Source organism: Toxorhynchites rutilus, chromosome 2 (assembly GCF_029784135.1).
Source record: "Toxorhynchites rutilus septentrionalis strain SRP chromosome 2, ASM2978413v1, whole genome shotgun sequence".
NCBI lineage: Eukaryota > Metazoa > Arthropoda > Insecta > Diptera > Culicidae > Toxorhynchites > Toxorhynchites rutilus.
In genome coordinates this window covers 142,100,046-142,124,906 of record NC_073745.1, presented here as the reverse complement: position 1 = coordinate 142,124,906, position 24,861 = coordinate 142,100,046, and the positions used below count along the sequence as shown (strand labels likewise).

At 39.6% G+C, this 24,861-nt stretch overlaps 2 protein-coding genes across 2 annotated transcripts; one reads left to right on the top strand and one right to left on the bottom strand.

The window, feature by feature from the left end:
• Nucleotides 1-1,369: 1,369 nt before the first annotated feature.
• On the bottom strand, nt 1,370-2,997 carry LOC129768391 (histone PARylation factor 1-like). The gene is made up of 3 exons (XM_055770024.1): nt 2,117-2,997; nt 1,567-2,062; nt 1,370-1,505 (listed from the first exon to the last, which is right to left on the bottom strand). The coding sequence occupies exons 1-3, from the start codon at nt 2,908-2,910 to the stop codon at nt 1,452-1,454; spliced, it is 1,344 nt and encodes a 447-aa protein (XP_055625999.1). The 5' UTR covers nt 2,911-2,997; the 3' UTR covers nt 1,370-1,451.
• Nucleotides 2,998-7,241: 4,244 nt separating this feature from the next.
• LOC129771793 (ATP-dependent RNA helicase DDX42) lies at nt 7,242-10,385 on the top strand. The gene is made up of 5 exons (XM_055775827.1): nt 7,242-7,709; nt 7,778-7,859; nt 8,015-8,214; nt 8,283-9,342; nt 9,401-10,385. Exons 1-5 carry the CDS (start codon nt 7,387-7,389, stop codon nt 10,190-10,192), a joined length of 2,457 nt encoding a protein of 818 aa, XP_055631802.1. The 5' UTR covers nt 7,242-7,386; the 3' UTR covers nt 10,193-10,385.
• The last annotated feature ends 14,476 nt before the right edge of the window (nt 10,386-24,861 follow it).

The window sequence follows — 24,861 nt, the reverse complement described above, 5'->3', positions numbered from 1 at the left end:
TTTTGCCTTTGTCATAGTAGTGCTGTAAAATATGTCGGATTTTCTCTTTATTTTGCTCCATATTTGCGACACTATAACTCACGAACGACTTTACCAAACAAAACACTGTGAAGGACTATATTATAGCGCGCTACCTTTCCAACAAGCTATAGTATGACTCGATACAATGAATACAACTAGAACTACGCGCTTACAACGACACCTCGCGGAAATACCGCAGGTCTTTTTTGACAGCCTAATATTATTATGACAAGTTTAGTGAGAAACCAATCTCGTATCCAGATGTCGACACCGTACCGTTGTCATCGCGGATACGTTTCATTCCGGGCCTGATTCTTGAATACACTTCACGGTGTATTCCTCGAATTCCCACTATTATTCAAGAATAATATATATTCGAGACTTTGGGCCTGATTCTCGAATACACTACGAATACCACGAATACACTTCACGGTGGAAACGGAGGGCCTGATTCTCGAATACACTACGAATACACTTCACGGTGGAAACGGTATGAAACGCATTCGCGATGACAACGGTACGGTGTCGACATCTGGATGCGAGATTAGTTTCCCACTAAATTTATCATTATAATATCAAATTATCTTCAGATGAAATTTTTGTATGGGATTATCATATCACATGATGAAAACAAAGTCTTCCACTCACATTGAATACCAGTTTGATACGAAGAAGTTAATTTTCATTAATGATTTTTTATTTGAAAAGTGCTCATTCTGCCTGAAAACTCATCATTATCTTCGACACTTCACTAACTCGTAAAACGTAGTTCAATGGCGTGCCGTTTATTTCGTTTCCACCGTGAAGTGTATTCGAGAATCAGGCCCGGAATGAAACGTATTCGCGATGACAACGGTACAGTGTCGACATCTGGATGCGAGATTAGTTTTCCGCTAAATTTATCATTATAATATCAAATTATCTTCAGATGAATCTTTTGTATGAGATTATTATATCACATGTAGAAAACAAAGTTTTCCACTCATATTGGATACCAGTTTGATACGAAGAAGTTAATTTTCATTAATGATTTTTTATTTGAAAAGTGTTCATTCTGCCTGAGAACTCATTATCTTCGACAATTCACTAACTCGTAAAACGTAGTTCAATGGCGTGCCGTTTATTTCGTTTCCACCGTGAAGTGTATTCGAGAATCAGGCCCAGAGTGTCCCGAAAGCCTGTTTTCGACTTTCCAAAGGGAAAAAAGATCTGCATGGTGGCGTACGATTATGAGTTTGAGTCACTGTATATACGAACGTATTGTGTGTTTCATTAATCAATATTATCGGCGAAAGCATGTTAGGATATTTTAAGATTAAAATGTGTCGTCTCAGTAATACACTCGTTTTATAATTATGCAAAATAATTAGAAAGTATATTTGTATCCGATGATGTAATGAAGATAAAAATAAATACGATGCAAATTTGGTTTATTTTGTCAATAGATCCAAGTCTATACCCTTCCGGCGATCTTCCAAGTGTGACTGCAAGAAACAAATCGTCAATTATTGTTTATATATCTCTTCGCAACCAAAATCATTTTACCTTCATAATTGCAATAAACTGCGGTCTCTGTAGCATTGAATATGCCGTCACAAATAGTGGTTTCGCTACTTTGTGCAGATTCTCCGTTCCATGACAGAATAAGTCTATCGCTAATTCGAGCGCCGTTCCAAAGTCACACTCATCCACCGCGATGAAGGCAGCGGTTACAATTGGCTGAAGCTGGGACATCGCCGCATCAAACTCAATTTTATCCGGTGCATTATCAATGGTGTCGAATTTTGCGAGAATTTTCTTCAAGTTAGCATCACTCTCCAGCAACTCTCTGTAGCCAACCTCTTTTTTCCTATCAAAAGGAACGACGATTCCGGCCTTGTGGAATGTTTTGCAGACTACTGTTTTACCGCGTGCCTTCAATTTGTCTCCACCTTTCAATCCAATGTTATGATCTTTAGCCCACTCTTCCAGAGATCTTTTCATCGAAGTAATTTGTGATTTATTGAAAGGTGTCGTTACGACTTCATTTTCTAAGAAATGTCTACGAAAATAAAAATAAAATTACACTATTGAATATCTATTCAAATGAACTTACATCACAGCATCAAATGCATTCTCCCCGATGAGCTTGAATTCACATCCTTTATTTGCGTCATTGACCGCCATCAATCCACTGGTATCATCTGGCTGATCTCTCCAGTATCCGTAATGTACCCCTGTTCCTTTCTTGACAAACACTGTTTGGAATTCCGGCGGATCGTAGTAGAATCGCCAATGCCGTAGATAATCTCCGGGCTCGTGCATCTTGGCGTGTTCAAACTTTTTAGCCAAAACATCAAATGGACCAATCAAACGAAGTCCGAATTTATCGAACACATCTTCCGGTTTTTCTCCACTTTTCGATACACAAAATTTCCACAGCGATTCGAAGCAGCTGGGCATATCGACCAGGAATTTATGTTTTATAAATTGTTTCGGATCTTCACAGAGCTCTTTATATTCGGCTTTCTTGGAGAATTCAATTTGTGGATCGTATATGTCACTCATCATCCCCGCATCCATTGGAACCTCCGGTAGAGTGTATCGTTGACGAGTCATTCCGTAATACTGGTTACTTTCATCTTTTTCCTCATCATTATTGTGGTCTTTCTCTGGAGTCGGTGGACGCTTACATTTCTTTATTGATTCAAACACATCCGAACTATCTGGTGAAGCGGATCGATGTTTTGAAGCCGCCGATGCGTCGTTTTTCTTGGGAGATGTTGAATCAGTTTTAGTTTTATCTGTTGTTTCACTGGCTGTGGGTTTTTCCGGATGACGATACTTTTCCTTATGAGCTGGATTCTTCTGATAGCACTCAAGTCCATATTTACAGTCTGGTTTATCCATAACGAGATATGCGGACAAATTAATCCAGGCAATGAACGTGTTTTGCCGTGATTCTTGTTTTCATCGAAGTAAAGGTAGGTGTCCACTTGTGAGATTTATAGCTATGGACGAATTTATTCATCAGAAAATATATGTAAGTAGGTGAGAACAAATATTCGAACTTATATTCGGGGTATGCATAACTGCGATAATGAGAAATTATCCAGAAGATTTAAAGGCTTTAGAAATTCTCACTGGAAGAACTTCAATTATATCTTTGGAAACTCTTATTTCCCAAAACTTTGATGCAGTTTCTTGCAATTTAATATACTGTTTCTCTACCTAATTGGCCAGATATTTTATAAAAATGTGTTTTCCAATGTTTTTTACTGAAATTAAAATAGACCGAAAAGTACAACTTTTTTCTCGATGCGGGTGGACACATAGTGGGGGTAATATGGACAGGTTTGTAATACATGAAGCGTAGAGGTTTATCGATCGCGAGAGGAATAATTTCATTCAACCAAGGTCTGAACTCATCACGAATGTCCGTTGAATGATTAAAAAATCGAATTAATCCACCTAGAAGGGATATCGTGCTTTTAAGCAGTATAAACGAACAGACCCTCACCTATTTTATTTTTGGTTCCAGTCAGCTTCTAAACAGTCCACATTGGGCGATTTGATTTCCATTTATGGACGCGAGGCATTCCTCAGGAATAGATTAAAATTTCACAGTCCATCTCACTCCCACTGGCAACTATCCGCTTTACCCCACCAGTACAATTATTTTAATAATTTAGATTTTCTACTCAAAAATGAACTTAATTTTCCGTACATACCTAATATCGCTTCTCTGTTAACTCACAAACCGAAATATAACCATCAGCGAATTTTGATATTAAACCACTCAAAATACCTCATATCGAAGCTGCTAAAATTACATCTTAGCTTAGCCTCAAATACATTCCCAGCTGTATTTGACAATGTGGAAGATAGGTCAGAACCTCACCTATCAGATTCTATAGCAAACTTAAATTGGAACGTTTTTGCAATTTAGTTATTAACTAAAGAAAAAGTTGATGAAGAGAAATCGATCAAGTCACTTACACCCCTTGCATTCTAGGCCCCTCATATAGAAGGCGTTCTCATTAAAAGAAATGTGAAATTCAAAATGTAACTATACAAATCAACCACCTGTCCATATTACCCCCACTATCCGTATTACCTGCGGTTCCCCTATATGTTGACTACACTTCTACTTTTCATTAATAAATACATGAATACATTCGCGACATGAATCACACAACAGTACCAGTGCGATGATTGAAAATCAGATATATATTCATGAGAATTTCTCACAGATGGAAACTGACCCTAAAGATCTACAAAGTGCGGGAAACTGAGAACTGTCACGTTTTTACACAGTAAATAAAATGGTTGCATTAATGAGTGTATATATTATACCAGAAAATATTAAATCTTCAACCAAGATGTTTACAAGATCTGCTCAAAAACTGTCGCGAATTTTGAATTTTCCGCGGATTACGTATATCCGATTTTCGAAAGTTTTTTTTGTGGCGTTATGTTGATACTCATCAAAGCAAATTGAATATTAGGTAAGTTCCATCCCGGTCCAGGTTCGCTTACCGTTCTGGTCGGGAGATTTTCAGTCAAAGATTTTTTTTACGACTTGCACTGTGGTCACGCGTATTCAAGAGCTTGCCACTCATATTCAAGGAGTGTTATTTGGCAGAGAAATCTCAGCTTAGTATCAATGCGTTGTAAAAGTTTTTATCCTAGTGTTTGCTTGAGTTATTCTCAATCGACCTTTGTGTTTAAACCCACTAACGAGGTAAAAGTGGTAAACAAAGACTATTATATAACATTTGTATCAGTGATCGATGAGTAGAGAGAATAAAGTCATGCGTTCATTAGATTGACGACAGCCAACTTGATCAGTCGTGTTTTTAATTAACCCCCTATAGTCGAAATCTTAAGTCATGTTCTCACTGCAGCGGGGCGTTAACGTGGCGTGAGCGGGGCGTGTTCACTTCTCGCCACGATATTCTAATTCACTCACATTGTACAGTGCCAGCGGCGTGTCTTTGGCGTGTTCTATGAAAATTGTCAATGTGTGTTTTTGAATGAAAGAATGAGAATTGGTTTATTTTTCAATATTCCAACATCGTTGGACGTATCCGGCTAAAAACTCGGAGGGTAAAAAACGTAAAAAATAAAAAAAAACAAAAAAAAATCTAAATTATGTCACTACTACAAACAAACATATGCTAGAGAGAAGCGGAGAAGTACAAATATCGCCGGTGTGAAGTGTTTTCGTTTGCACGCTAGCCACACGTCAAAACCGTCAGCCTGGTGTGAACACATCAGCAAGAACACACACGATTGATCGTAAGCGTAACTCGCCCGCCCAAGCCACGCTGACGCTTCGCTGCAGTGAGAACAAGGCCTAAAACATTCAACTGTTTCTGTCTCTATATAGTCTTTTCAATTCACCTATTATTTTTCTGATTTTAATTTAACTATCTGCCATCTTACTTTCGCTACTCTATTATACTTTATTTACTTTCTATCAATTGTATTCTGTATTGCACGTTCCACTGGGATAACGAGGGGCAATTGGAATCATCTTCTAACCATTAAAATGTAACCAAGGATGGAGGTTCGCCACTAAAGATGCGACAGTTGGGTACTTACGTATTAGCGTAACCGGAACCGGAATTCAATAGATAGCAATTTTATTTTTCGCATGGACATTCAGTTATTTTTTGTATTGTTCTTGCCTTGTTGTTTGCACTGTTTTATTATTTTTTAGTGATACGAAAATATGTATTTGAGATTTGCGGTATCAAAGTTTCAACGCAAAAATTAACCGGGCAAACGTAATGCACCAGACAAGCGTATGCCGTCCGACATACGACTCGCTAACGCTCGGTCGGACCAAACTGAAGGATCGTCTCTTATGTTTCAAACTAACCGGGCAATCGGTGGAACTCAGGTTTGCGTGCGAGAGACCGCCGCTTTCGACGACGGTTCGACTCGGATTGCGTCACCTCGGCGGCTTGGTGCGGAGGAGGCGGCGGAGAGGGGGTGAGGATGTCTAAAACCGCACTTTTTCTGTTCATGTGCTATGTGGACAGTTCCATACCTTTCGAGGAAAAAAAATAATCAAAAAACAATTTAATACTTTCTGTAAAACTGTAGTTTTAATTTGTAGAAAAAATATTGGATACGGCATAGATCAGGACATTGAATAAAAGCAAACAAACGGTAAATCGGAGGCGGCCGTAAAGATTGCAAAGCGTTTGCTAAAGAAGGCAGAATTTGGTTGGGAGGTTTTAATGCATTCAATGTATTGTCTAGATCTTGCATCGGCTAATTACCATTTGTTCCGATCTCGCCAGAACTTTCCAGAAGGAAAAACGCCGGCTGACATAAGAGCTATCGAAAATCCCATGAAAATATTTCGCCGGTAAACCACAGAAGGATGGAATTACGAAATTACTCGAAAAATTACCTAATAGTACACCTATAACAAAACATTTCATTTTGTGACTACTAGGTTCTAAAATACAGAATAAAATTACAGTTTGCAATTGGACACAATGTATACTTTTATTCCCTATGATAGTGCGCTACACATACAAGGTCCCTTCACCGTAAAGTCCCATGAAAATCATATGGTCGCATTTACATACACCATCAATGGCAACTTTGACGTCGGCAAGGTTAGTCCAAGAGAATAGTTGACTGGACGATGTATCTATTCACTATTTTATAAAACAACTTAATCACAACCAACGCAGAACGCAGAGAATAAAAACTGATTTTTTATGTTTGCTGCAAATACCAAGCTTGCGATGAAGTTACTAATGCGTTGCCATATTTATGAACCGGCTGCTACTCTAGGGGGCATTGTTATTTTACTAACCAGAATGGCAACTCCCGGTGTGGTTGCCAAGTTATGGTAGAGAGTTGCCTAATTATGTTTAGCAACCGAATTTAGCTGGTGACTCGTAGCCGTGTCTTTCGTGTGGCTTTCGGACATCGCAGATCGTATTTGAAATACTTATAACAGTCAAATACACATTTAAAATTATTAAGAGAATTCGAACTGACGAATAGTACGCGGATACGTAACCAATTTAACCATAAAGTCCCCATTTGAGACTCCTGTGATTCCATTTGCTGCTATTCTGTACATATAATTCATATACATACCATTTCGTGCCCAAAGTGACCAAACGGCTACACTTCCTACCATATAAATATCTTGATGTAAACATCATCTACTCGGGTTCAAATGATTTGGGCACACGCAGCAGAATCCACCATTCAACTGTCAAAGAGAAAAACTGGGATTACCAGCGGTGCAGTGGCATCTATTGATTTTTGGAAAAGTGGATAAAGTTGTAATAAATCTCTTGTAGAGTGACAATTTGCCGTGGATTGTACCCTACATGCGTACCCTACAAAATGAGTGGAAGTAATCGTGGAAATTTCAGTTTCTCATTGCGACGTCCGGGCCAGCTTTCGGGCGCATTCTCGGGCCGACCGCAACAACAGCAGCAATCACAGCAACAGCAACAACAACAACAACAGAAAAGTTTCTCTTTAAATGCTGTTCCTCCGCCGAGTTCGTTATGCGGACGAGGATCTGGGTTTGCGCCACCCAAATCCTTCAACCCGGACAGTGGAGTATCAAAACACGGCTACCATACGATGGATGCCATCGCAGCTTACTCAAATCCTTCTTCACAATATACGCTGTTCAAGAGACGCGGTAAAACTGAAGACGAGTAAGTCACGGTTGAGATTGCGGTGAAGTGTTGAAATAATTAGCTTTTCGTTTCGTTTTGTTCCATAGCTACTTCGAGGAAGAGGAAGAGCCGGCTCCCCAGCTGGAATATATTCCGGCACCAGGTTCTCCCTCGGCAAGTGGATCGCAAGTAAGTGACCGTTAGAAACATTTTCGCCTTCAAAACCAAAATCCAAATCCCAAAAAAAAACATGAACAAACAAAACTCTCTTGGGAAAACACATCACCTGCACACGCTCTTTTTCTATCTTCATCGATCTTCACGTCGAAAAACGTCTCTCGAAGGATAACAAACGAGCCGGTAATAAATCGGATGATAACGACGAAGATGATGAGGACGATGCGGATCCGTTAGATGCGTTCATGGCTGGAATCGAAGCCCAGGTAGAGCGGGAGAAGAAAAAGATCCCGTTGCCGAATGTTGATCCGAAGAAAGGGGTCCGGCATGACATCGACGACGAGGACAATGAGGAGAGTTACTATCGGTGAGTAATCATTTTTCAAAGATGAAATTATAATCACAATCGCCTATCGGTATCGTATTCTCTTCCAGTTATATGGAGGAAAACCCAAATGCTGGCGTTCTGGACGGGGATGGTTCCGACGCAGAGCTGGAGTACGATGAGGATGGAAATCCTATTCCGCCTGTAAGGAAGCGCGACATCGATCCTCTGCCACCGATCTACCATTCGGAAATCGAGTACGACAAATTCGAGAAAAATTTCTATATTCCACACGAAGACATTCTTGGTTTGAGCGTGATAAAGACCGAAGAGTTGAGGAAGAAATTGGGCGTGAAAGTGAGCGGTCCACTTCCGCCGGCACCGGTTACCAGTTTTGCGCACTTCGGTTTTGACGAATCGCTCATGAAGGCCATTCGTAAGTCGGAATACACGCAACCGACGCCGATCCAGGCGCAATCCGTTCCGGCTGCACTGAGTGGTCGTGATATCATTGGTATTGCCAAAACGGGCAGTGGTAAGACGGCTGCTTTCCTGTGGCCGATGTTGGTTCATATTATGGACCAGAAAGAGCTCGGGCCTGGGGATGGTCCAATCGGGCTGATATTGGCGCCAACTCGAGAACTGTCGCTACAGATTTATCAGGAAGCGAAGAAGTTTGGAAAGATTTATAACATCAGCGTGTGTTGCTGCTATGGTGGCGGGTCGAAATGGGAGCAAAGTAAAGCTCTGGAACAGGGGGCGGAGATTGTGGTGGCCACCCCTGGTCGCATGATTGATATGGTCAAAATGAAAGCGACCAATTTGAAACGTGTAACATATTTGGTGCTGGATGAAGCGGATAAAATGTTTAATATGGGCTTCGAACCCCAAGTTCGTTCCATCTGTAATCATGTCCGCCCGGACCGGCAAACGTTGCTATTCAGTGCGACTTTCAAAAAACGAATCGAACGATTGGCTCGTGATGTACTGACCGATCCGGTAAGGATCATGCATGGTGATCTAGGTGAGGCTAACCAAGACGTTACTCAGCATGTTATCGTGTTCCATAACCCAACGCACAAATGGAGCTGGCTTTTGGAGAAGATGGTTCAGCTTCTGTCTGAAGGAAGCGTGTTGATTTTCGTAACGAAGAAAGCTGATGCTGATCAGGTATGCGGGTATAGTTTCCACTTAATTCCTCGCCTTATGCACATGTTCCACTTTTCAGGTTGCGAATAATCTCAAATTGAAAGAATACGATCCGGTATTGTTACACGGTGACATGGATCAAGCGGATCGTAACACAGTAATCACTCAATTCAAGCGTCGCGAGGTGGATATAATGGTGGCTACCGACGTGGCAGCTCGTGGTCTCGATATTCCCCACATTCGGAATGTGATTAACTATGATATTGCCCGCGATATTGATACCCACACCCATCGTATCGGTAGAACCGGTCGCGCCGGCGAGAAAGGCACCGCGTACACATTGGTGACGGATAAGGATAAAGAATTCGCGGGGCACTTGGTGCGGAATCTGGAGGGTGCTAATCAGGAGGTTTCGGATGAGCTGATGAAACTTGCCATGCAGAGTTCATGGTTCCGAAATTCACGATTCAAGCAAAACAATAAAGGTAAAAATATGAACGTTGGCGGGGCGGGCCTTGGTTTCCGTAGCCGACCGGTCCCAAGTGGTCCACTGAAACCATCTGATGGATCGTCTTCTTCCTCGGCGGATGCTGGCGGTGGCGTAAATACCACCAGTAAAGGACCAGCAACGGATCGATTCACCGCAATGCGAGAAACGTTTAAAGCACAATACAATGCACAATTCAAAGCATCTTCCGATCGAACCTGGGAGAACACGATCCCAGAGGGAGGAGTGTTTGCGAAGCCGGCAATGCAAGGCTTCGTAGCGGCATCATGTGACGATCAGAAGGGTCGTCCGGAACAGCAGCAGGAGCATCAGCAACAAGAAGGCGAGGAAAGACCGAGAAAGAAGAAAAGCAGGTGGAATTAGGTAATTCATCGGAAGGTTATTTGCATATAGGACAAAATCGAATGCGACTCCGTCATAGTTTCTGTGTCTCCATGTTTCTTGGTATGATTTGAAAAGTTCGAAGTGTCAGTTCTGTGCACTCAATTCCGCGTATGATACGATAATGGCGTATTATCGGTGTTTAGAATACAAAATAAATAATTCTCCAGGATCATTTCATTTGTATTGTATGTGAAAATAGAGAAAAAAAAGTCCATTGGAGCTTTTCGTGGGATTGTGATTCAAATGGCGTAAAATATTGATCCGTCTAAAACAAGCAATCGCCCAAGAATGGCCAATAGATGAGGAATTGTATTTCATCAGAAAAACAACAAGGCGCACACATCGATAGTGACTCGCCGGAAGCTTCGGGAAGGTTAGGGGATTCTTGTGCATCAAACTTATTGTTACACCCGGGTCGGTTATCCCTTTTGACCCAACTAGAAATATTAGAATAGCTGCGTGCTCATAATTTTTTTTTCGGAATGCGTTGGAAAGGTTTATCATCATATGACAACACACCATTTTTTCAATTTTGAACTTCAGCATGCAGCATGGATATTTTTATTTTCTAAAATTCTGTGCCCCAAAGGGTTATATCATCATTCCATCCGTCAAGCGGAACAAGAGGTCTTATTTGTTCAAGTTTCTGTATTCTTAGTTTGTTCCAGAAGTGTTTTACCCTCAATCGTGAATCTATTCGTAAGTATCTGGAATCATGCAGAATAGAATATTCATAATCACTTCCATGCTTTCAAGGGATGTTCCATTGTACGCGGTTAGCTATACCTGACATCTACTATGTCATTCATACGCTCAGAAAGACTGACTTTTGGATGCCGCCCATTTACTTCTCCATGTTCAACACCTTCAGCCCTTCCACAAGCGTTCCTGTTCCAGAAGGAACGACTGGAATAATTCTTGGGATTTCCCATAGATCCCACGGTTCCTTGAGTTACACGAATAAAAATTGAATTGCCTGATAGGGGTTAATTGCAATTTTCGCGACCGTTTTTTTGATTTTCAAAATTCTGTATATTTTCCTATATTGACCCATGCTCATGTTTCACTTCACACATAGAGGCGAATGAACTGCAAAGTTCAAAGCCTCTTAAAAACTTGCAAGCAAAGCAAGCAATTTCAAACAAGTCAAAACGTGCGGTCCCAGGCGTATGTCTTACAGATTTCTCTCCGGTCCTTAATGTGTTAAGAGGTTAGGCAAGCTCTACCAGCCTTATCTGAGACGGGTAAGCTCAGACGCCATATGGGGTTCACCGCCCAGTGAAACCGAATCGTCTGCTTTTGTGTAGCCTGAGTCCTCCTAGAACCACATCGTGGCGACTTCGGAGGGCTATGGTGCTCATGCATTTGATCAGTATTTGACTCCTGAAAACTTTGTTTATACCCTACGGTTCTACACAGTGTTCACCAATATATCGCGCTCCCCGTCACAGCTGCTCTTCTGAGGTTCTTCAGATTCTGCACGAATATTCTGGGATTCTCATTTTGGAGAGCGCTGGCACTATTAGACGCTCTATTAACATCAATCGTTATCACCAGGGTTGCCAACTATAATTTGAAAAAATCAGGAAGAATGAAAATAAAAATCAGGATAAATCAGGATAGTTCATATTGGGTTGTCCGAAAAGTTAATGTCAATTTTTGGGAAAACAAAAACATAATTTTCAATCAAAGCATTATAAGTTAATTTCATATCCATAGTTCTGTTCCACAATCTTTCGCCATCTTTCACACAGCTTAAATATTCTATTCTCCCAGAACATGTTTGCTTCCTCGTCGAAAACTGCTGCGAGCCATACATGTGAGAAACAAGTTGCTTGGTAGTAGCTCATAATACAGGATCCATTCCAAATCCCACCAGAAACAGAGTATATCTTCCTTCGGGCGATGACCGGATATGCTTGGTATAAATCCTCGCATAAGCGGAAATGCTAGTGTTTCGCCTGACTTTTCGATCGTTTACATTTTTTCCGAAAAATCTACAGCATCAGTCAATTGCAGAGAAATCAATATTCAAATTTTCACTGAGTTCATCATCCATGCTTTGGAATGAATCTTTACTCAACAAATGAGGAAAGCATATCAGCAGTAGAAGACTTGTTTCATTTTTCCTAATTTTTTTCCTTAATTTTTATGATATTTAGTACGGTTATAGATATATTTACCATAGTCCCATCATTAAAGTTTATTCTACATTGAATCAGACGAATAAATTACATATAAAATCTTTTTATATTAACTGTGGATTCAAAAATTTTCTCTTGAGTAATTTTACACTCTGAAACGTATTCCCACATTAATAACTGTGGGGATACATCTACATACACATTATCCTAAATAAAGCAATGTTGTTCTTCAAACTAATTTCGTTGTAATTTCATAAATTCGTCAGAAAATCTGGTTTCATGAAATTTTCTAGCACTGCTTTGGGAAGCCACGAAACAATTGAGGGTAAAGATAGAAAAAAGTTAAGTACACAGTTTAACTTTTATATACAAGTGCGAACCGGAGATCTATCATGACAGAAAAGTCATGATTGGCACGGAAACCAATATATTTATTACGAATAATGTAAAGAGTACAAAAATCAGCAAAAATCAGGATCATTTCAGGAAAATCAGGATAAATTTAGTGTTCGTCAGGATATCAGGGAGCGTGCTAAAAAGTCTGGGAAATCCTGAAAAATCAGGAAGGTGGGCATCTCTGGTTATCACTGCACATTGTCGGTTTCCTCTACGCTTCTGTTCGGATGCCTTCTTGGCTCTTTCGACCACTATGCGAATGGTACAGGGAGATCTACGGTATTCCCTTTCTGAAATCCGAATTGTCTGTCCGGCAGCCCATGGGCACCCTTCGTGCATTCTGTCAACCCATTGTGAATGATTCTCCTGAACATGCCCAAGAGCGCCCATATCGCTCTATACCATGGATTCTCAAACCATTTTGAGCAAGAGACCCCTTTTCCAAAATGACCCAATGACCCCTTTAATCATTTTAATTTTTATCTAATTGATTCAAAATATTTACCAATTCAAAAACTTTGCGGTTGGTTAAGTGAGTAGACTTGACATCATTTTCTCATCAATAAATATACATAAAAGTGTAACGTGTAACGAATGTGTGTAACGAATAATTATTAATACAACTTACAACTTTCTACTAAAATATTAGTCATTCTTATGTTGGTTCACGTATCACGTAACCTACGTAAGTATCTTGAAATTTCAAATAAATACTTATGTTAATTAATAGGAGTCGATTTGTAGACCTCATCAACCCTCAAAATCAGTTTTTGTTTATGTCGATTCTTAGAAAACGAAATCGAACCCACGTTCCTCCACCTAGCCTTGAGCTGGTCTATACCCCTAGCAAAGAATGAATGTGACAAGCTGAAATACTCCGTAAGGAGGTTCGCGATCTATCTCTTAGATCTCAATTTCTCATACGATTGTGCATAGACCTGAATAAATGATAATCTGTTGGACTTAGGACGGCCGGATGCTCTAATATCTCAAATTTCCTGCGCCTTCGCTATTGTCTACTCCACTCTATGGGGGTGGGGGTGTTGGGTGCATTACCGAGCAACAAGGGCAACATTTCTTAGCAGCTGAGACATGGGATCTGCCTAAATTCTTGACTACTATGCTAAGCAAATCCTGATATCGATCGACTGTCCCGCGGGCATCCAATAACTCCTTTATTCCTTGACTTATCCCTAACATCATTACGGACCTGCTCTACATTTTCGATAACATGTGGGCGGCCTGTCCGTGACAAGTCCATGTAACTAATATCTATTCGAAACCACTTACTCATATCACTTCCTGCATGTTTTGAACAACTGGGCCATAACAATTACGAATCATATGGACAGTTTTACTCACCGTATGTCCCAAGTCAAAGGGATATCGAATAATGATTCTTAGTTCATTTTTGGTCAAACTAGGCCGCAGATGTGTGTTCGTCCGATCTGTTGGGCTTGTGGTTCGACAGTTTCCTTATCTAATCGCTCTAAGATAACGTGAGTGTCGCCCAATAGAGGATTTCTTTGGCTCACTCAGTGCCCTAGTGTATAAAAACAATTGGAGGGCCAAGGACACGAAGCAACTGACTACAAGAATCCAGAATTGTATCCGGAAAATGGACGTAAGTGCCGTACAACGTTCTTGTGAGAGCACCGCGACAAAGTTGCGTCGAACAGCAGACCACGACCCTTACTCAAACATTCACTGACATTTTTTTGAAGAAAATACATGTTTTTAATAAAAAATACTGAAATCGATGAAAAAAAAATTATATGTGATTGAAAAAAATCTCTTTTTTTATTCAACATCCGTTAACCTTAGATTAATAAAATGTTTATGTATAGTTATAAAAATATAATTAAGAATTCGGCTCCTTTAAACTTATGTAACTGAGCCTGTAAAATAAACGAATTTAATAATAAAATAAAATCTTGATTTTAACGACGTGGATATAATTAGAAAAACATATGCAACGGTAGCGAACTTGTATACCCGACTGAAACGCGAAACAGGACTGATTGAACTAAAGAACAATGCGTCTAAGACTAAATACATGCTAGTGGGAGAGGCTGAACATATCAGAGTCCTTCGACCTACCTACTAGTCTTACTACCGTCGTAATTGACGGCAATATGTTTCAGATGGTTGACGGATTTGTTTACGATAACAACCGAAAACAACAGCCATGAAAATCAAAGAACTATATTCGACGAAATTCGTGTCTACTTATGACGGTGTACAGGAAAATAAAGTAAGAAGGAGAAAGAACCACGAGTAAATCCAGAATTCAGGATGTCGATAAGGCAGGTCCTTACGAGAATGATTCTGATCGATTCGAATTGTGTAATAGTGTTTCACTTCGTATTTTGGGTTTTCTTTACAGTATTCCTTGTTCTTCAGCACACTTTTTTTGGCATCAATTTGGTAATGTTGCTATGTTTAGGGGACGACGGGGTAAGAAGTCACCATAAGCATTCCACAATCACGTTGATTTTCAAAAAGTTTACTTTTTATTTCATGATGTTATATGTTAAATCAAAAAAGGTATGAAAAATGAAAAATGCAGGGTAAGATGGCCACATGAAATACCTCGTGATTCTAGCGTATAAACAATTATTGTTCCCGGCAAAATTGTACTACAGATGTACTATAGATCAAGCATGGGAGGGGTTATTTTCTCTGAATTCCGATAACGTGTCTAATGACAATCCATGCGGAATTATCATTATAGGTGACGACTGGAAAAAAATCAAATTTTTAATGAATGCGCCTTGAGGGGATTCCCATATATTTCCAACCAATTCGTCAGTTAGGTGCGTTCAAAAGATATCGTTTATAGCGAATCACCACTTTTACAATAATGGCAGTCTTACCCCGTCTTCACCACAAAAACACTAAATTTCTCGTAAGCAAAATAATAAATCGGTGCTCGTCGCCATCCGAAAATCCGGCCGGATATTTGAAAAATAACTCTTATTAACATTAGATAAATTATACCACAATAGCATATAAACATCATTCACACGTAATTGAAAAGAAGGAATGATTACTGACATGTCAAGATTGATATTAAAATTGAATTATTATCAACTCATATCATGAACGTTTTATTCAGCTTCATCGCTTTCGTTTTGGTTAACAGATTTTGAAGATGGCAATGAGCTGTTATTCTCAGAAAATTCGTCTCGAGATATTTTTGTATGATGATTTTGATTTTGAAGATTTTATGTCTGTCTGTTCCATCAAATCATCAAACTGCCGCCTGCAAAGTTACGAGTTGGAAAATTGTATTACACGTTCCGTAATTCCTACCAGTATGATTTCTGTTCAAATTGAACTTCTTTCGATCAAAGAAGTTCTCCTGAAATATTGAAACTCATGGGATTAGCTTCTACAATAGTTTTTGGACCCGCAGCTTTGGAGATTTGATTTTTTTTGGTTTGGCGAGAAAAAGGCCCAAAAAGGCCTTGTTCACATAGCTTTTCATCAACACGAATGCACAGTCAGAAGTGCATCACATCTCACCTTTAGCTCATATTTTTCTCTTATGTTCCCTCAGAGCATATTACGGTAATTAGTGTTTGTAACGGAGCTTAGCGCTTAGGAAGGGAATTAGTGCCGCACCTTATCACGATTCTTACGTGGATTTTAGGTGTTAGGTAACGGGTAGCTCACCGGGCTGTTAAACGGGGCGGAGTTTTTACGGGCAGCGATTCGTGAATGGATTTTACTGTCTACTTAGCTCTGGACGGTCCAAGGGAATCTTCTAGCAACAGCAGATGTCCTCATTCGTGTGGAAAACCGAACTATAGCTAGCAGTAACCAACGAAATTGCAGGAAAAAACTACGGGTTTTCGGAAGTGAGTAACACTTAACTTTTTACTTCCGTTCGTAAGGATAGTCTCATTTGATATCTTTCATTAGATGACATGGTTTTTTACGTGTATTTTCCGATTAACGCGGCTTTTTTACGCGGATTTTCGTATTAACGCGGTTTTTTTACGCAGATTTTCCAATTAACGCGGTTTTTTTACGAGGTACGTATCTCCCGCGTAAAAAAAAACCTGGGTGTACTTCAGAATCATCTACTGCTGTTTTTGCATAAAACAATGTGATAATTAAGTTATTTGGAATAAATTCATAAACATGGTTTAATGAATAGGGACTTCAGATTCTGGACTTGTCAGGTTGTTTACCAGATCAAAACCTTATCATGAATTTATGAGGAGTGGTCACACGAATAGTAGATGCAGCTCACAATCAGTATGAGCGATTTAAAGAGCTTAAGGGAGATCCCTGTCTGGAAAGTCGAAAAATGAATTGAATTTTGGTGATTCTCTTTCGGATGTTAGGAATAAAGTGAAGTGTTCGGGAATTTTAATCATTGTTGAAGGTATATTTGAAGATTTTTCCATTTTTTGAGTGCACGAATAATGATTATTACGATTTTGATAGCTGGATGTGTAGATCGGAGCTACGGCAACCCTATCCCGACCAACACAAACTGAGCGTAGGCAGCATAAAGCAGGGCTCGCGCTTAGGGGGCTCACGTATTGTTTAATGTTTGGAGTCATATATGTTTAACATTTGATTATGTTGGATAGTTTTCTTTGGCAAGTGATGTTTGGATACCCATCCATGGCGATTTGCGATTAAAATCACTGCTGCAGGATCGCGCGAAGCACTTCATTCAGGTTATAATTTCTATGCTCATAATTTTCTATGCTGGCTACAAAAAGATGGCCGCATAGGACCTCCTGGTGGTGTAGATGCTGTATAAAAATTGGAAACCAGCAAGGTGGTTGAATCGATTCTGAAGCAACGGGGTGTCGCAGAACGAATTCCAGTGAATATTTTGAAACTTTAGAACGATACCTAAAGTGTTACATAGGGGTTTTTGAAAATTGCCAAAATGGCGGCCATTTTTGTGAAAAACTATTTATTTTTCATGAGATATCGCTGTTTAGAAGCTCATAAAAAATCGAAAAAATGAGATATCGGAAAAGGGCTATGTAACGCTTCAGACATGGTGCGGGCCGCATTAGACTTTTCATTATAGCCGCGGGCCGCAATGATTTTTTGACGTAGAACTACGTCTTTCAGGAAGGGAGCCAAATCAGAAAACAGGTCACGTTTTTATGAAATAAAGTTAACGTTAATAACTATTTTCACTGTGAACGAATTCTCGTGATTTGCATACCAATCGAATCGGAAATTCTCTAAGATTTGTTTGATATGCTATACATTACAATTCGCTAACTTCTAAATGTTTTGAATTCATGAAAAGTGGAAGAACTTCCTTTTTTCCCATACATTTGTTCTGCCGATTTTTGTTCTGACCCTACCCGTATTTCGAATGCTGTGTTTCTCTAACACGGACTTCAAAATTAATATGCCTGGGGGAATCCGCTTTGCAAATACACGCAAGGGGGTATTTTTTGGTATTCAGTACTTTTGTACTTGCGGGTCGTTATGCAGACTGGAATACGTTTCCCTAAAACGTACTTTTAAACTGAGAAGCCTGGGAAAATCGTCATTCCAGATACTAGAGGTGAATGAACTTTCGCGGTTCGAGAACTACGTAAACATGAGATTTACAATATTTTCAGAGGGAAATGTAAAATACAATGATCGTTTGACAATTCTTCCGTTCACATGTTTTGGTAGTCCTAGGCATCATATCAGACGTAAAAAAATTATAATATCTATTTCAAAAATTTCGATGCATTCTAAAATAATATTCGAAGTGGTAAACAAGTGGATTGCATAATATAATTGGGTAGTTCTACGTCGAAAATATGCGGACGTGTCCTAGATACAACCCCTTACATTTTTTCTTACTACTGTTCCTAATGTAATGTAAAATATACGTATTCAACTGATACTTTTTTTGACTCACTTTTTATTTCAAATAAGAAAGCATTCTGTTCTATACCTGTAAAATTCATAACCCGAGAACAAAATGAGATAAAAACCTAAAACATTTATTGAAGGTATAGAAGTATCTAGAATTAACATTTTTAGCAAAATTATTCGACCATGGAAAACGCTGAGGCCAATCGTTAATCGCTGCAGCATCTCAATAGAATTCTTTGACGATCGGTAATATTCATGTTCCAATGAGAACTGTGAATAATCCGATGGATTGGCAAATGACCAATCATTTGCGGAGATTAAATCTGGTAGGTTTATTGCTTGTTTCGTTTTTTAATCGTTCTAGGAGTTTCTTTGCATCATTCCAAACATATTCGCTTCAATCTGGGCGTCAATAAATGAATCACACATTGATGTACGCACGAATTAATTTCGACTGATGAACGTTTTTGTTTCCGAAGAGGATTGCGTTGAACGCATTCATGAACAACAGAGATAGCATTGTTCAGCCGTCCTTTGTTGGGCCTGTCCCCAACATTGTTTCTTCGTACTGCTGTATTGTACGGAACACGAATCGTTCATTGATAGAAAACGGTTGGAGCAGCTCATAGATCTGTTTTTATATTTCCTAGCACCTAAATAACGTGACAATTGCCACGCGCTTCTCGTACAGACCGTACTTTATCGTTGCTAGGAAGCCGAACAAGTACTGATGGAACCACGAAACATAGTAAGGGTGAAGGGGAACATCGAAACACACGACTGCAGTGTTACCACTTTTTTTCGCTCTAATATTTTCTGCTGAGAGCAGTCGCGATTTCACTGACAAAATTATGGCTATACTTGATAAGTGAATACGGTATCACAATTAAATTGGACGTTCCTTCAATCATTAAAAAGTTTCTACAATATTTTTTGTTTGTTTCCATATAGGAAATGCTTAAATACAAACATACTCCAACACCGTTTCAATTTCACTCGTACTACTTTTCTTGAGCCATTTTATCTTAATCAGCTTGAATATGAGTGATAGTCACTGATAGTGACTGACTGTCAGTGATTATGTCCCTTGACTTTGATTTCACTTTTTTCATAACTGTTTTCAGCATGTTTCCAGCGGTATGTACATCATCGAAACTTAATGGGGTAGAGAAAATTGGAAAATTCTTTCATGTGCTTTGAAGCATCAAAATCTGCGAGAAAAATCAGCATTAATTGACTGGAGTGCATGAACATTTTTCCTAGTTGTTGACGCTTGAGAAATTCTCAATGTTAGAAAATGGGTAAAATTAAAATATCCCATTTGTTGTTTGAACTTGAGTTCATTTTCGAGTGAAAAAAAAGTATAAAGAAACGAAGCTTGGAACTCACAATGATCCAATGCGTGTGAGTTGATAGATGATTTGGACGATATCCCTCAAAACATCCTCGAATTCTACATCCATAGGGAAAGGCAAGCCAATTCCTCGGTAACTTCGAAATCCTTCTATCATCTATCACCACTAAACGAAATATATAGTCGGCAGCTCGTTCTTTCGAAATTTCAAACGAACAATTTTTGCTCCTAACTCAGCCAATTTTTCAACACAGGATGAGGAAAACCCGGTTTTACTGCCGTTACTTGTATGAATTTATGCGAGTGTGAGCAGAACAGAACCAAAAACGTGAAAACGTCCTTTTGAGTACTAACGAGAAGAAAAACGGGAAATAAAACAGAAAATGATCAGCTTGGATACACACTATTAACAAGAATTACTCACAAGGTTATTTTTACTCAATTGAGTGGAAGAATTTTCAATTACATATATTCTTAATTTCGCCTATATGATTTTTTTTTCAAATCAGGCTGCGGGCCGCATGAACAAGACTGGAGGGCCGCAGGTTGGCCACCACTGCTTTAGATAATTCATTTTTACATGCTGATAAAATATTTCAGCCAAATCGGTCGAGTAGATCCTGAGATATCGATACCACCAGTTGACGCGTTTAAAAATTCGTACAGCAATACTTTATCCTTTGAGCTGACCTCATATTATTTGCTGTCCAACGAAATCAAATAACGAAAAATTCTTTTAGGACAACATTTCCGAGGGCATAAGCTTGAGCTTGGGTAGACTGTACATTTCGTAAATGGTAAGAATCAGGATTCACTGAGGTAAGTGATGTGATTATGTGAAAGCGAACAATCGACGGAACGAGAAAATGAAATTTCGAAAATCCTATGTGTCTCAACGCGCGGCAGAAATTAAAGGGTGTGTCACATCAAATTGCATCACGGAAAAAACGCTGTAGAAATTCGCCCAGTAGACCGATCCTTTTGAAAATTTTAGACAGTAAAACAAAAACTATTAAACAACTTTTGGCATTTTCTTTTTATTCATACTTCGAGCCCAAGCCCGTATGCTCGCACCTTCCTCTTTACCCCGTCCATAAGGTTTTGTACAACGTCAGGTTGTAGTTTTTTGACGTAGGATTACGTCTTTCGGGAACATATTGGGGTATAAATTGAAAATCGAATATCGATCGCATCGTGAAAAATGTCCAATTTCAAACGCGTATTGCTCAGTCATTTCATGACGGATTGATGAGATTTTTACATCAAAACATTGCGGCACTCTATAACAATTTTTCACCTTGAATAAAATAATATATATCATGTAATTAACTATCGAACAATTGAAAAATCTCAACCCCTATCCAAACGGTACTGATTGGTCGAAATTGACGTCATTTCTTTTTCGCCTGCTTCGCTTCTTTCGTTCCCCGATAAGTCAAATATTTACATGGCGAGCGAGTGGGGGGCGCCTATTTCTCACATACCAACTGATATAAAAGGACGGTAGCATTTTTGGATTTATCATTCTCGTTCAACGCTCAGATCGGCATACATCTGGGCTTCTAGTGTGCAGTGCTCTACAAATCAACCAACACCATACGGTGCGGCAAAGGAGAGGAAGCCATCGGCAACCAACGAATGATGCGGTGCGGCAAAGGGAGCAAAGAAGAGGAAGCAGCGGAGAGCATCGAATTGAATCTAGTGTGCATTGCTGGTGCGCTCCTCTTCACACCAACAATTGGATGCGGCAAAGGAGGCAGAGGAGCGAAGTGCATTGCATCGCATCGTATCACACCCGCTATCCGTCGTTTAGCTCGTCGTGGTGGTGCCAATCAAACCCTCGCAAATCGACGCACAGAAGCCGATGGCGCCAAAGTCAAGGAAAGCATCAGCGATTCCGTAAAAGCTACCGCTCCCAAAACTAAACTGCTACATCCGACTGAAACGCAGCAGATTCCGCACAACCCATTAAACCATTCCAGTCCTTCTCAGGACTATCAATTTGTCTTGAAACAAAAGAGTTTATTTTACTGTTTTCCACTGTTTACCACAAAAACTATATAAAACCGATCAAAAATACTGTTTATTTTTACATTTTCTACTAACAACTAACATGGAAGGTATCACGTCAAAAACATACGTTTCATCAACCACCTTTTACTGGATTTGGCAAAAGAAGCGAAGGACATATGCATGCATGTATATAACGGAACGCTCCAGTCATACACAGCCCGTTAGGGACGAATGACCTTTGGGTTAAAGTCCCTTCAAAAACAAGAACGAACGATACACAGCCCGTATCAGACAAATGCATGAAGGAATTCTATAAAATAATATTTTTGCGGTGCCTTTGCGCCATCTACACGGGCGAGTAGCACCATAGTAGCAAAAAATGTCGAAGTTCGTGACATCTGGTAACAATATTTTTCTTCTTTTGAATTATAGAGACTTTAAACTTTACGTTCATTCGTCTCTAGCCCTGAGAAGGGCCCTTGCGAAGAAAACTAGTTCATACTCTTTCTCGACCTACCTTTAGAAAGACATTTTCATTGTCGCTCAGCACTCCTCAGCAAACGAGTCTGCTTTCGGCGGCACCAAGCGACACCATGAGCAATATTCATTTAGGGAGGCAGATTAATCTCCCATCGAGCTAGCAGGCCCAAAGGCAGTTTTGAATTGATTAAAATTTAAATATATTTATTTTTTTTTATTTTGATTTTTGACGGCTCTTTTCAGAGCCACCAAATCATTATCAAAGAGTTTAACAATATACAGGTAAACTTCGATATAACGTACATTTCACAAATTGTACGTTGTATCGAATTGTACGTTATATTGAAGCATAATAAAGTACCCACAAACGTAGTCTATAATACATTATTGTGTTGCTGTTTTAGTAAAGTTAATGAATAACTTCAATCAGAAGACGAAGCCAGCCTTTCTCATGATGTTTCCCTTCGTAGTGTTGATTAAATCTTGATTCATTTAGAATCCGGAATCACAAAATCAGCTGTATTTCGGGATTGATTGAAGGTACACAACTGTTTTAGCATCACAATACATATAATTCATTGTTCTATCAGGAAAATGATTTTTTTTCCTTTACACTTTGGAAATGTGTACGTTATATCGAAGTAAAATGTACGTTATATCGAGTGACGTTATATCGAGGGTACGTTATAACGAGGGTATGTTATATCGAAGTTTCCCTGTAGTTTCTCAAACGTATCCAAAATCAGCATGTGGCAGATAGCCTAACGTAATCCTACGTCAACTATGCGGTCGTGTCTCAGACACAACCCTCCTGTGACTTTTTTGAACAGAAATCCATTTTCTCTTGAAGTCCGCCTCCGATTTGACAACTTTTGGGTTCTTCCGGAGGGCCTGCTTCATAATCGCCCAATATTTCTCTATTGGGCGAAGCTCCGGCGCGTTGGGCGGGTTCATTTCCTTTGGCACGAAGGTGACCCTGTTGGCTTCGTACCACTCCAACACGTCCTTTGAATAGTGGCACGAAGCGAGATCCGGCCAGAAGATGGTCGGGCCCTCGTGCTGCTTCAATAGTGGTAGTAAGCGCTTCTGTAGGCACTCCTTAAGGTAAACCTGCCCGTTTACCGTGCCGGTCATCACGAAGGGGGCGCTCCGTTTTCCGCAAGAGCAGATCGCTTGCCACACCATGTATTTTTTTTCATTTCCGAGGGCATAAGATTACCAAAAATGCAAAAAACGAAAAATCGGTTTTTGCGACTTTCCAGATCGGAGTCCCTCCTCAAACGAGAAGTATTCTCCTAGAACAAGATACACACTACAACAAGGCGCAGCTTGGTCAAAACCACACCGAATGGGTTAATTGAACTGATTGCGAACTAAAGATAACCTACGAATTAGAAACTTATTGTAATTCATTTGAAATTGACGTTAATTTAGTAAAGGAGCGAGAGTTTTTTTTTGTCGAGGAGCCGATCTGGCGTAGTGGTAACATCCATACCTCTCACGCTGAAGATCACGAGTTCAATTCTCACTCCCAACATTCTTCCAAAATTGGAAGTAAAAAGTGACGAACCAGCCAAAAGTGTTGAAAGTCACTATAATACAGATATATATAAAAAAAGCGAGTTTTTTTATCTGGTTCTAAAGTTATGAAACACTGAAATTTTAATTTTTTGGATGATCCGCGTCTGAACACAACAATAAAGTTCCAGTCTTATAAATGAAGTAATTGTATTCTACCCTATATACTTCAATTCAACTGACTTCTTGCTTATCTCTTGAAACCCAGAAAAATTGTGTGGTTCTATAGTTATGAATTAAAAAGTTTTAATTTTTTAATTTATCTTCGCTTATTTTTCGTCGGCCTATTTCCGCCACCTTAGTGCCAATCACCGACAACAGGGAGGCGACTCCACCTGTTCCTACCTATCAGACTCAACAACTCATGAGCCGGGCCAACTTCTTTTACTTCCCCTCCGAAGGAAGACGTAACCAGAGATTTTTCGCCTCAGAAAATCCCAAAGACGCCAGCTGGGATTGAACCCAGGCCGATCGGATTGTGAGGCTGCTACGCTACGGTACGCTAACCACACAACCACTGGCGCCGTCTAATTAAAAAGTTAGTGTATTATAAAAAAAATCAAGTACCTTTGCACAGATTATGTTAGCGTTATGTAATTCAAGGGGGAGAGGGGTTTGTCTTGCGTTACTTATTGTTATTGGGGGAGGGGGTCCAAGAACCGCATCTTTAGCGTTATGTAATTTGTGCATCACGCCTCACAGAGGACTAAAAATTGTGATGTAATGATATGACGGCGTGAAACATACAAAAATAAGAAAAATAAGGCTGGTTTGGGATTTTTTTTATTGAATCTTGCTTATTCAAGCAATATTATTCTTCACGT